General features: G+C 40.9%; 1 protein-coding gene across 1 annotated transcript in view; it reads right to left on the bottom strand.

Moving 5' to 3' along the window:
* Positions 1 to 2,738: 2,738 nt before the first annotated feature.
* The window catches only part of arfgef3 (ARFGEF family member 3), a 55,202-nt gene continuing 44,961 nt past the window's right edge, over positions 2,739 to 12,979 (bottom strand). The window contains 6 exon segments of the mRNA XM_062430452.1: positions 2,739 to 2,930; positions 4,294 to 4,690; positions 5,697 to 6,079; positions 6,619 to 6,720; positions 7,974 to 8,145; positions 8,246 to 8,464. Coding sequence (XP_062286436.1) covers positions 2,739 to 2,930; positions 4,294 to 4,690; positions 5,697 to 6,079; positions 6,619 to 6,720; positions 7,974 to 8,145; positions 8,246 to 8,464 — 1,465 coding nt within the window.

Raw genomic sequence — 12,979 nt, forward strand, 5'->3', positions numbered from 1 at the left:
GGGGGAAATCCTACACACTGGTCCTTTAATGATGAGAATGAATTAATGATGTAAATGGCAAAACAGAAAAATCCCAATAAAAAGAAAAAGAAGTTTCATCCTGATTGTAATTTCTCTTTGAATTGAAAGTTTAAAGCCTGTTTCATCACTGTTGGTTATGGTAAGTGTGGACAACACTCCTACATCATTGCAGCAAGGTGAGACATTATGCTTTGTTCCATTTATCTCGGAAGTCGGAAGTCGGGAATGGCGTCACACCCCAGTTTGATTGGTTCCACTTTAGAAGTCAGAAAACCAGTTCTAGCCAGGTTAACCATTGATAAACCAGTTGATAAAGACACATTTCGCTGTATTGTTCTCATACAATCACCATAGCAACACATCCACAGAAAGAAGTTGGACCGTGCTGTTTAGGGTTGGGCAATAAATCGATGTTATATCGATATCGTGATATTTTATAGATATCGTCTTAGATTTTGAATATCGTAATATCGTGATATGGTGTCTTTTCCTGCTTTTAAAGGCCGCATTTTCTGAACTTAACAGACTGTCCTATTATCTGCCTTTATCAAAAATCTCATTGTGTGAATATTTTGTGGAAGCACCGATAGTCATCCCTATAATATTGTCAAAATATCGATTTCGAGGTATTTGGTCAAAAAATAGTGATATTTGATTCTGTCCGTATCGCCCAGTTCTAGTGCTGTGTGTACGCCTGATTTAATGAGACGCAAATAAGACCAAACTGCTAATAAATAGGATGTTATTTCAACTTTCACATAGCTGAAGTGCGGGGCAACCACAATGGATTTTGAGGTTGGGGCTGACGAGGTTCATCCGATCCATGGAGTCGGAAATCCAATTCAGGGGGCATTCCAGTTCAAATTTCTGGGACTGGGACTGGGAAATCTGACTTTCGAGTACAAATGGAACGTACCATTACTACTTCAACAGATCAGCAAAAATAAGGTTGTTTTTTTTTAGTGGATGCTGAAGTATTTAAAAACCTGGAGGACAGACAGGTGAAAAGCCACCAGGTGATGATACAGTAAGTCCTGATTGGTAGATAAATGCCACAGCTCGAGAGGATTTGCCTCAACACTGCTGCTTCATCATCTCAAAATCCCATTAGCAAAAAAAAACCCCATAACTTCACACTATTTAAACTCATGGTTTTAATTTTTTTCCATTTGTTGCCCGTCAATCACACCAAATCTGTTTTGCATCATCATTACATAATCAGTGATGATGAGTTTAGTTTAAATCTGGTCTTGACATAATGATTTGGTCGGTTATAAAGCACTGTGTAGTGGGTGTTTGTACTCCGCACTCCTCTAGTCTCCGCTGGTGACTCAGAAACACTTCTTTGTCCAGCTGTCTAACTTCCTTTACTTCCACGTGCCAAACCACATAAAATCAGATCCAGTGCGATGAGAAATGTTGATTGTCGCATGCTCATCAAGGACCACATTTATCAAACTGTCATTATATAATAGTTTAGCATCAGTTTTAGTGCTGGGATTTAGAGCTGGACAATATATCAATGTTACATAATTATTGTGATATGAGACTGGATTTTGGATATCGTAGTAGATAATCGTAATACGTCATAAGTATTATCTTCTGGGTTTTTAAAGGCTGGATTATAGTCAAGTGATGTCATTGTTTATATATCTTGTGAAAAGCACCAAGAGTCATCTCTAATATCGTTGCGATATCGATATCGAGGTATTTGGTCAAAAATATTGTGATATTTGATTTTGTACATATTGTCAAGAAGCAGGCGTTTTTTTGTTGGTGCCATAATTTTCAAGCAATTTAAGGAAACGTTTTAATTTGACTGAGATCTGATGAGGCAACATCATCCCTGTTACATTAAATATTACAAATATTATAATTTTAACCTAATCTATTTGTTGTAAACCAAAGCTTTGACCTATAATGGGGTTTAGAACTGACATAACACCAAATATTTGTTTTTCAGCATTATCGAAACCTAACATAAACAAAGAACTTTATACTTAATAACAAGAATAATGGCCGATTGATTTAATGAAATGAACAATGAACATGAATTGACACGTGTGCAGTTAGAGCTGCAGAGATTCAACATGATTTATCATCATAATGGGAGCATGTTGCAGAAAATGACAATACTGTGATGATAACGATGACCGAAATTAGTTTAACTTACATCATCATGTTTAACGGCTCTGACACACTAATTGTATGTGTATGTGTGTGTGTGTGTGTGTGTGTGTGTGTGTGTGGAGATCAGCGTAAGAACAAGAGGCAGAAATGACTCATTCGCTATCAAATAACTTCCATTACACAAAGAATCCTTGACAATCCAGTGAAATACTCCATCAGCCAATCATATCTTAAAAACTGATGTCATGTGATGTCGGCCAATCAGAGTCCAGACAGTATCCTATCTGTTCCCCTCAAAAAGTGCAATCAATCAATCATTCAATCGATCAATCAATATGATAACATCAGTCAAACCCTCCATCGTTCCACCAATCTGTTGTATTGTGACGCTATGATGTCACATCCTCTGCTTCGCGTCAACCAATCAGCTCTTCAATCAATCAAATCTACTGCATGCGAACATCATCACGTGACGGCGCCAAACGAGTCTCCACTCCACCGATCTAATCCCTCCTCCATCAGTTTACGTCCCTCAGTGACCGATGTGCGACCGATACCTCCGCGTTCTCTTTCCCCTCGCAGCGATGTCACACGATGATGTCATAGAGTCTGCCGACGCGGCCCAGCCACTCGCGCAGTGCCTGGCGGACCCGGGCGTCGGTCACGTGGCAGGAGAGCTGGCTGAGGCACGGGTAGAGCACCGGCTGGAGCGCCAGGAAGGACGAGTCTGACAGGAGGAGGACCTGATTGAGGAGAGTCAAGACCATGTTGGTCCATGCCTGCAGGAAAGGGGGAGAGGAAGATTATTTTAATAATGGTTATTGTCTTACACATATTTACCAGGCGGGGAGTTCCGGTCCTCTGAAATGAGGCCAACGCGGAAGTAACTTAAAGCTGCATTCTATCAAAAGGCCACCAGGGGGCGACTGTTTTGGTGTCAAAAGGACTTCCGTCTTACAAGTCAATGGAGAATTGGCCAACTTCTCACTTGATTTCTAACCTCAGTAAACGTTTTCAAAATGTGTTTATGGTCTCAATCGCTAGTTTAAAGCCTTCTTCAATGCAGTATGATGTTCATTTGGGACATTTTGGCCTCCCTGATTTTATATTTGACGATAAAGCAGGGTATGCATTAGGGCGTGGCTACGTTGTGATTGACAGGTAGATTGGTTCACAGGTGCAGGAGGGCGCCTCATGCTCCTCCTGATGCCCATATAAGTAGAATCCGTGTTTTAATTTTTCCCAGCATGCACCTGAAATGTTCAAGATGGCACTGCTCAGATCCGATACTATTGGCCTCCGAGCAGCAGTCCACAAACCAATGGGTGACGTCATGGATGTTACGTCCATTTCTTATATACAGTCTATGATATTAACACACAAATTTGACTTCACATGTCAGTTTTCTCTAAATTTAGATTCATTTGGTGTTTTTAGATCAAAACAAAGTAACGAATTTGCTGTTTTTAGAAGTATTTTAGGCTCATTTCCTGTATAATAAGTATATGTATATAATATGTGTCCTGCAGCGACTGGATATTTAACAGTTCTCAGTCAGCTGTGTTGTATTTGACAGCAGTTCAACAGCTTTTGCGATCATCAATTTGTTTAGTAACCATCAACTAACTTGAATGTTTAACATAAAGTCCTAAACCGGCCTTAATGTTAATCGTTGCTTTAACCTAATGTCATCTAATCTAATTCCAGTTTTAATCCCAAAGAAAATAACTTTTCTGTATCCTAAATGTTTCACAAATGTGTCAATTTAACCCACTACTATCTGAAATGCATAATCAGTGAAGTAAGAAAGTGGGGAAAAAAAAATCTGCTTTTTTGTGGGTGAATTCTCCTCAGATTTAGTAACATTTTATTATACACAGGAAAAAATTATACCTGATTCAACTCACCAACTTTAATGTTTAATTTAATATAAGCAAACCTAAAATCTTAACCAATGACTTCACCTCAGATTAGCTGAAAAAAGTGACAAAAGCTGCAATAAACTGTGTCTTATTCAACGTGATTTCAATATAATTTGTGTTTTTTGAGGCAAACAAAGAATAATTTTTGTCTTTATGAATTGTTTGCTGTTAACATTAAATAAAAACTAAATTGTAGCTGTTCCTCTTTAATCCTCCACACCTGTATCTGAGCCTCAGAATCCCTCAGTGAGATGCTGTGGGAGCTGATGGTGGATCCAGACCGTGGCCGTTTCTCCTGCCTCAAGACTTCTGGCCCTGCACTGACTGAGTGCCTCAACGCTGGCCCCTGCTGGTCCACCAGCTGCTGGGGCCTCTGCGGGAGCCTCTGCTGCTCCACCGGACCCCTCCTCTCCCCTCCGACTCCTCCTGCCGCCGACGCCGCCCGGCCCTGCTCCTTCATGAACAGGTTGACGTGGCTCTGCTGCTGCGGCTGCTGCTGCTGTTTCCTGCGTTTGTACTCCATCATCAGTTTGCTGATGGTTTTGTCCGTGGCGATGGTGTACAGTTTGTTCCCGGCGCTTTCCCACCATTCCTTTCTCCTCCCGGGTCCCGAGCTGCTGGGGATTGCTCCCACCGAGCCTCCTGTGATGACGGAGTCTCTCCTCTCTCCCGTGCGGAAGTGGTGAGGCAGACTGCCAGTGCAGCTGAGAGAAGAGAGAAATGGAATGATTGATTTTATTTGACAGACGACTCTACAGACTGTTGTTATCTACCGAACAGGAGGACGACAGGATTTGAGCTGCGGTCCCTCGGGATGGTTTATACATCTGTTGACTCGGCCCTGAACAAAGGAAAAACTGCTACTCTATTGTTGTTCACACTGACTTTACCTTTACATACTGTTCAGGGTCCAATTTGAGCCATTTTAACACTTGAGATCTGTAAAAACACCCTATACAAATTTCCTCTAGGTGGACTTTTAATAATGTGACTGTGGCTGTAAAATAAGAAGCTCATTCATCCTAGTTAATCTTGTGTCAGGTTCCCATCAAACACACCAACCTTTACCTTATGATATGTTTTTGTTTAGCCTTTTTATGTATTTGTATGTAAGTTTTTATGTAATATGTCTCACCATAGTAGGGCCACCTGATAAGCCCTTAATGGTTTAAATGGCTCCTCCTGCACATTTCTCTTATGTTGCTTATTGCTCTTTTTTCCTAATCTCAAAAATATGCATGTTTTGTTTTCTTTTTTAAATGGAGTATACAAATAAAAATGACTTGACATGAGCTTAGTACACAAAGACTGTTATGCACATAGATATGAAAATAGACTAAAATCCTGCATTTACCTACATAAAGCAGGAGTGGATTAAAACTGAGGCCTGTTTATTTCATCAGATATACAAGATGGAATAAGCAACCAAAACACATTAGACTTTTAGTAATATGATAGGGAACAATTTTAAAAGCCCTTGCTTGTTACATGGCAGCTGTATTTTTCAATGATTCATCCAGTATAGTCATGTATTCAGTTGGGAGACCACTAATGATCAGTACCTACTGTGGAAAAACACAACACATTCTCCTCATCTGACGTGTTTGATGAATAAAGTCGGACCTGTATCCTGGGCTGGGTGTTGGCGTGTCTCCTGGTGACGCTGTGCTAATGTCCGCCGTCTGAGACCTGGATTCCTCCGAAGGCGTCCCCCTCGCCGAAAGCCCGCCAGCCGACGTCGGGGTGGAAGTCTCGGACGGGAAGAGAGGCAGGAAGAAGACGTGATCTCCTCCTCCTGCTACTCCTGCTCTCAGCAGCTGCGTCTCCTCCAGCGTGCTCTCCAGGTCGCGGTGCATCTGGATGTAGCTGTTGCACAGATCCATGCACAGCTTGTAGAGGCGTTTCACCAGCCAGGCCCAGTCGGCGCTGCCCAGAGGCTGCACGCTGAGCGACGGGTTCGGGGCTCGCCACTGATGACGCTTTTCACGGCCGCGAGGGGGGCTGACCTGCCAGAGAGGAGACAGAGTCAAGTGGGTGAGTTGCTTTTTATATTTTAACAACACAAGGGATCCTCGTTATATTAGGAGGGTGAAAAGTTGAGGACTGTCCTCAATAAAAATGGAACAAACTGAAGAGGAAATGAATAAAAAGAGGGGAAATTACTAATCCACACAAATCTGTTATAGTTGTTGTTCCCCAACCTGAACAATTTGACACACTGCACTTTTTAATGTCCAATATATATACTTGTATACTACTAATTTCAATTCAAGTGTGCAATATACATATAATATACATATATATTTTCTTTCACTTGAATCTGTGCAATAACAATTATTTTCTTTCTCTCCTCTGCACAGTTTTTCTTTGCATATTTAGCTTTCATTGCCATCACCGCTCATTTTAACTACACAGTTCTTCTTCCTCTTTTTTTATTTCAAATAAAAAGGGAAACAAATTTGTCCAGATGAGATTTTTTTTCCTGATTAGAAATTATCAAATCATTCTTTAACTGAGAATCAGTTTAATTGTATAAATGTGTCACCTGTGCTGTTTCTTCAAATATGTCTTCATCCTCTGAGGAAGCAGAGCCGGGGTGAGAGGAGTCAGAGCTCCCCTCCTCTTCCTCGTACAAGATCCTCTTCACCTGATTATAATGAAAGGTAACAACATGAATGAAAGAGAGTTTTTTTGGAAGCATCTTTAAAGTGGGGACTAAGATGTTGCTAGGTGGTTATCACGACGTTGCTAGGTGGTTATCACGACGTTGCTAGGTGGTTATCACGGCGTTGCTATGTGGTTATAACAGCGTTGCTATGTGGTTATAACAGCGTTGCTAGGTGGTTATCACAACGTTGCTAGGTGGTTATCACGGCGTTGCTAGGTGGTTATCACGACGTTGCTAGGTGGTTATCACGGCGTCGCTAGGTGGTTATCACGGCGTTGCTATGTGGTTATAACAGCGTTGCTAGGTGGTTATCACAACGTTGCTAGGTGGTTATCACGGCGTTGCTAGGTGGTTGCCATGATGGTGCTATGTGATTGCTTCATTAGGTGAAAATCTGAGTGGTTGCTAAGATGCACGGGGTAGAATGAAGAAAAGAGTATTAGATAATTTTAAAAAATCTCAATAAATGAAATCAATGAGTTAGTTTTGATGTTTTAGTAATACGAGACGTTTGTTGCAAACATATAAAAATACCTGCTCTGAACTTCTTTCATTAAACCTACCAAAAACACAAAAGCAGAAGTAAAAAAAAACATTTATAAAATAACAAACAGAAATAAAACTAAGCTGAAATTATTAGTAAGTTGTTAGTTGTGTATTTAATAACACATTAGTTATTAAATTAGGAGTTTCTGGCCACCCCAGAATTTAAAGTCCACTATTGACTTTCCTGTTAGCTCTGGTTTGATCTTCACCAAATTCTGACACACATATCTGTTGCATTATTGCCTGATGTTCGCTTTAATTGTGATGATTGATCACGTGACCCATGTATACTTACCGCACCTGTTATAATAATACATTTATTTGTAGAGCACCTTTTAAAAAAGTTCTTACAAAGCACACTAAAGAGCAAAGGAAGACAAGAAAATTAAAGGCAAAACAACAAGCAACAAGAAATAAAATCACTCAGAGTCCAAGTACAACGTTATAAAAGAAATACAATAATTGCAGACTGTATAGTAGTATAGTGAGAAGTTTATAGTGTATAGTTATCAGAGCTGAAAACACCAAAGCATTGAAGTTGTAAGTCATTAAACCAAAACAACAAGCTAAAAGACACAGTGAAAGGAGTGCAGAGCAGACTGGAGCTGCAGAGTTATAGTAAAAGTGGAGCTTACGATACAAAACATCATTAAAACTACTGAGAAGTCCTTCTGATTGGTTCCTACCTGCTGTGCCGTCATGGTGTCGGCCTGGCTCAGTGTTGCACACAGCAGCGCCTGGAAGTACAGGTTGAAGCTCATGGCAGACTGACGGTAAAGGTTAGCCGCTCCGCAAACACCCGACACTTTCATCAGCAGGTACTTCAGGCCTGGCCGAGTGTCAAAGTCCCGCGCCGTCCTGCAGAAGGAGACGACACCAACTTATCAGTCAGCTGCACGTTAGAAATGCATCATTAAATCCATCCAACGCTTCATATATGACAGACTGGTGCAGTGACCTGTAGGAGTCCAGCAGCAGATCCAGGATGATGGATAAATTAGTCATAGAGATGTAGCGCAGGAAGCCTGCAGACGGCGGCTTGGAGTCGGAGGTCACAGGCGTCGCCTTCTCGTTAACTTCAGGGTGCTTGACGAACTCCTCCAGCAGGATGTCGTACAGGTTTTGGAGCAAGACCTGATGGGACAGCAGGCTCACAACGATGGTCCGAAACGGGATCCTGCAGGATTTAAGAGACGCCAGGACGACCAGGTCAAATCACAACCATGATTATGAAGATTTTAATAACTAAATGAATGAATATGTGAGTGACAAGGCAGGTAAGGAGGGAAGGAAAAGGAGAAAAGGAGGGAAGTAGCATCCAGAACACACACATGCCAAGTGAATGAATAATCATTTAAAAGAAGACCGTAACATAGAGGCATCTTTTATAACCCTTTAACCCTCCTGTTGTCCTCAGGTCAAGGAAGGACAGGAGGAAGGGAGGAAAGAAGGAAGGAAGGAAAGGAAAGAAGTAAGGAGGGAGGGAGGGAGATAAGGAGGAAGGAAGGAAAGGAGTAAGGAGGAAAAGAGGAAGGAAGTAAGGACAGAAGGAAGGAAGGGAGGAAGGAAGGAAAGGATGAAGGGAGGGAGAGAGGGAGGATAGGAGGGAGGAAGGAAGGAAGGAAGGAAGGAAGGAAGGAAGGAGAAAAGGAAGGGAGGAAGGGAAGAAGGAAGGAAGGAAGGAAAGGAGTAAGGAGGGAGGGAGGGAGATAAGGAGGAAGGAAGAAAGTAAGGAAGGAAGGAAAGGAGTAAGGAGGAAAAGAGGAAGGAAGTAAGGAGAGAAGGAAGGAAAGGAGGAAGGAAAGGAAGGAAAGGATGAAGGAAGGAAGGAATCAACGAAGGAAGGAAAGGAGGGAGCGAGGGAGGAAAGGAGGAGGAAGGAAGGAAGGAAGGAAGGAAGGAGAGAAGGAAGGAAAGGAGGAAGCAAAGAAGGAAAGGCTGAAGGAAGGAAGGAATCAACGAAGGAAGGAAAGGAGGAAGGGAGGGAGAGAGGGAGGAAAGGAGGGAGGAAGGAAGGAAGGAAGGAAGGAAAGGAGTAAGGAGGGAGGGAGGGAGGAAGGAAGGAAGGATGGATGGAAGGAAGGAAGGAAGTGAGGAAAGAAGTATGGAAGGAGGAGGGAGCAAAGAAAGAGGGAAGGAGGGGAAGAACAAATTAACAGTCAAAAGAGACGGGGTCAATTTGACCCTGGAGGACGACAGGAGGGTTAATTATAGTTGTTGTTACTCTTTCTCATCAGTAGAATAACATGTGAACTAACTGTTTCTCCCTCGTCGTCACATGTCTGTTACTGTAATCACGAGCAGACACACAACCTGCTTTTTGAAGTGCCGGCTTAATCCTGAACCATTTGTTTGTCACAAAGCTCAAAAGATAATCTTCACAAAGACAGAGTGAAAACAAACGTCTTTTATTGTGTAGAACTATAAGTAAAAACACACAGTATGTAGTGTTGTACTGGAAGCATTTTTACAGGCATTAGACTAAAGAAATCCCACTCTAAAACACACTAAAAATTTGTTTCATCCACTACTATTAATATTATTATTATTGGCTGATTTCGATTAAAGTATTTTAATTGTGCTACACAGCTGATTTAACATTGAACAGACTCTCCACAGCAAACAGCAGCGATCCCAAAGCCACATTTCAGCAGGACAAACACACACACACACACACACACACACACACACACACACACACACACACACACACACACACACACACACACACACACACACACACACACCAGGTATATGCAGGTTTGTGTACAGAGCTGCAAGATGTTTTTATATATATATATATATTTTATTATAGTTACTCTGACATGATTTTCTCACAGTGAAAAACATCACAAAGGGCTGAAATGTCAGAACATTATAATCCTTTGATCTCCTGTTGGCACACTTTGTTACAGTTGTTGTGAGCGAGTCCCAAAACTCTTTAGAAACGTGTGCAAAGATATTAACCCTCCTGTTCCTTCCTTCCTCTCTCTTTCTTTAATTTTTCCTTCGTTCTCCCCTCCTTCCCTCTTTCTTTGCTCCCTCCTCCTTCCTTCCTCCTTTCCTTCCACCCTTCCTTCCTCTTATCCTCCCTCCCTCCTTACTCCTTTCCTTCTTTCCTCCCTTCCTCTTTTCCTCCTTTCCTTCCTTCCTCCCTCCCTCCTTACTCCTTTCATTCCTTCCTCCCTCCCTTCCTTCTCTCCTTCCTCCCTTCCTCTTTTCCTCCCTCCTTCCTTACTCCTTTCCTTTCTTCCTTCTCTCCTTCCTCTTTTCCTCCCTCCCTCCTTACTCCTTTCCTTCCTTCCTCCTTACTCCTTTCCTTTCTTCCTTCCCTCCTTCCTCCCTCCTTACTCCTTTCCTTCCTTCCTTCCTCTTTTCCTCCATCCCTCCTTTCCTTCCTTCCTTCCTTCCTTGACCTGAAGACAACAGGAGGAAACATTTGTGTTGAGTTAACCTGAAATGTTCATTTCAACACTTTCATGTGACACACACATTCATTTGTCTTTATTATATATTTTTATGTCCACATCTTGCAGCTCTACAGGTGAATATGTTGTTAAAGTTACTACAAGGAACATTTATTTTGTGTTACGTTGATCTAAACGCCCCCTGTGGACAAAAGCGGTAGTGTTTCCCCCCCCAGACTTGTTTAGGAAGCGAGTAAAAGAAACTAACTAACTAGACACTATTCATTTTTTATATTTAATATTTAATATTTTAATTGTTCTTTTTTTAACCCTCCTGTTGTCCTCGAGTCAAGGAAGGGAGGGAGGAAGAAGGATGGAAAGGAGGGAGGAAGGAAGGAAAGAAGGAAGGAAGGAAGGAAGGAAAGAAGGAAGGAAGGAAGGAAGGAAGGAAGAAGGAAAGAAGGAAAGATGGAAGGAAGGAAGGAAGGAAGGAAGGAAGAAAAGGACGGAGGAAAGGAGGGAAGAAGGAAGGAAGAAGGAAGGAAGGGAGGAAGAAGGATGGAAAGGAAGGAAGGAAGGAAAGGAGGAAGGAAGGAAGGAAGAAAAGGAGGGAGGAAAGAAGGGAGGGAGGTAGGAAGGGAGGAAGAAAAGGAGGGAGGAAGGAAGGGAGGGAGGTAGGAAGGGAGGAAGAAAAGGAGGGAGGTAGGAAGGGAGGAAGGAAAAGAAGGAAGGAAGTAAGGAAGGAGGGAGGGAGGAAGGACAGAAGGAAGGAAGAAAGGGGATGGAGGGAGGAAAGAAGGAAGGGAGGAAAGGGAGAAGAAGGAAAGAAATAGAGGAGGAAGGAGGGAGGAAGGACAGAAGGAAGGAAGGAAAGAAGGAACAGTCAAAACAGACGGGGTCAATTTGACCCGGGAGGACGACAGGAAGGTTAAACTTAGTTGTTTTTTTCTTGCTCTCTTCTTTTCCGCTCCTGTAATGTACGTGTAAATCTTTCCATCTGATTCTACGGTGAATATCTTTTTTGTTTTCTTTGCTTATGTTGGTCATATCACTGTCATCATCACGACACTGTTTCATAACCAGTTCAAAAGTTCCTCGTAGTAACTTTAAATCTGACAAATATGACGTCACTGAAATCAGCCTTACCCTATTTTCCTGTACAGCACAGCAGCAGAAAGACAAACAACACAAGGAGTCAATTTAGTTGCATTTTTGTTTTGTTGTTTTTTAAAATTATTTCTTAACACAAGACTGAATGTTTTCTTTTTTCTTCATCATCTTCAAAAACTGTGTTAAACTGCTTCACTGTATGTTTGGAGAATGCATGATAGACAACAAGAAGCATTACTGTAAGTGTTGTCTGCACAGAAGTAGTTAAATAAGCTGATTGCATTAAAAAAAACACTGTTTCAAAGGTTTTAAAGTCAGTTTTTCAAACACAGATTCAAAATATGTGAAAAGTAAAATACATAAACTCTGCACATCCTGAAACTAAATCTAAAATTTTAATCTAAAAGCAAATTATTACATTTAAAATAAATACATATTCTTAACATTATAGTTATAAGAAAGGTCAGAGTTTATAGTAAAGTATTTGGTTGTTTATTTAATGACTCAGCAATTGATTATCTTTTATTTTGGCCATTTATATCCTTAAAATCACTTAATACTTCTACTAATACTGCTACTACTACTAATAGTAATAATTATAATAATAATAATAATAAGAAACTTTATTTATAGAGCACTTTTCAAAATTCTAAGTTACAAAGTGCTTCACAAAGCAGCACAATTTGATGATTAAAGCCATTTCAATTTAGGAAAAAAGCAAAAATAGGTAAACCATATTTAGAGGAGACAAAAGCACTTAAAAAAGCACTTAAAAAAGGACTTTAAAAGGACTTAAAAAAGGACGTAAAAAAGGACGTAAAAAAGGACGTAAAAAAGCACTCAAAAAGCCCTTAAAAGGACTTAAAAAAGGACTTAAAAAAGGACTTAAAAAAGGACTTAAAAAAGGACTTAAAAAAGAACTTAAAAATGACTTAAAAAGGACTTAAAAAGGAATTTAAAAAGCCCTTAAAAGGCACTTAAAAAAGGACTTGAAAAGGGACTTGAAAAAGGACTTAAAAAGGGACTTAAAAAGGACTTAAAAAGCCCTTAAAAGGGACTTAAAAGAGAAAAACTGATTCAGCCGACCTGTGTGTGACTTAACACGTCACTTACAGCAGTCAAGAGTCAAATGGCCTTTAAACAATAAACACATCTGGGTCATGTGTGTTTTTTTG

This window comes from Scomber scombrus, chromosome 12, assembly GCF_963691925.1.
Source record: "Scomber scombrus chromosome 12, fScoSco1.1, whole genome shotgun sequence".
Classification (NCBI taxonomy): domain Eukaryota; kingdom Metazoa; phylum Chordata; class Actinopteri; order Scombriformes; family Scombridae; genus Scomber; species Scomber scombrus.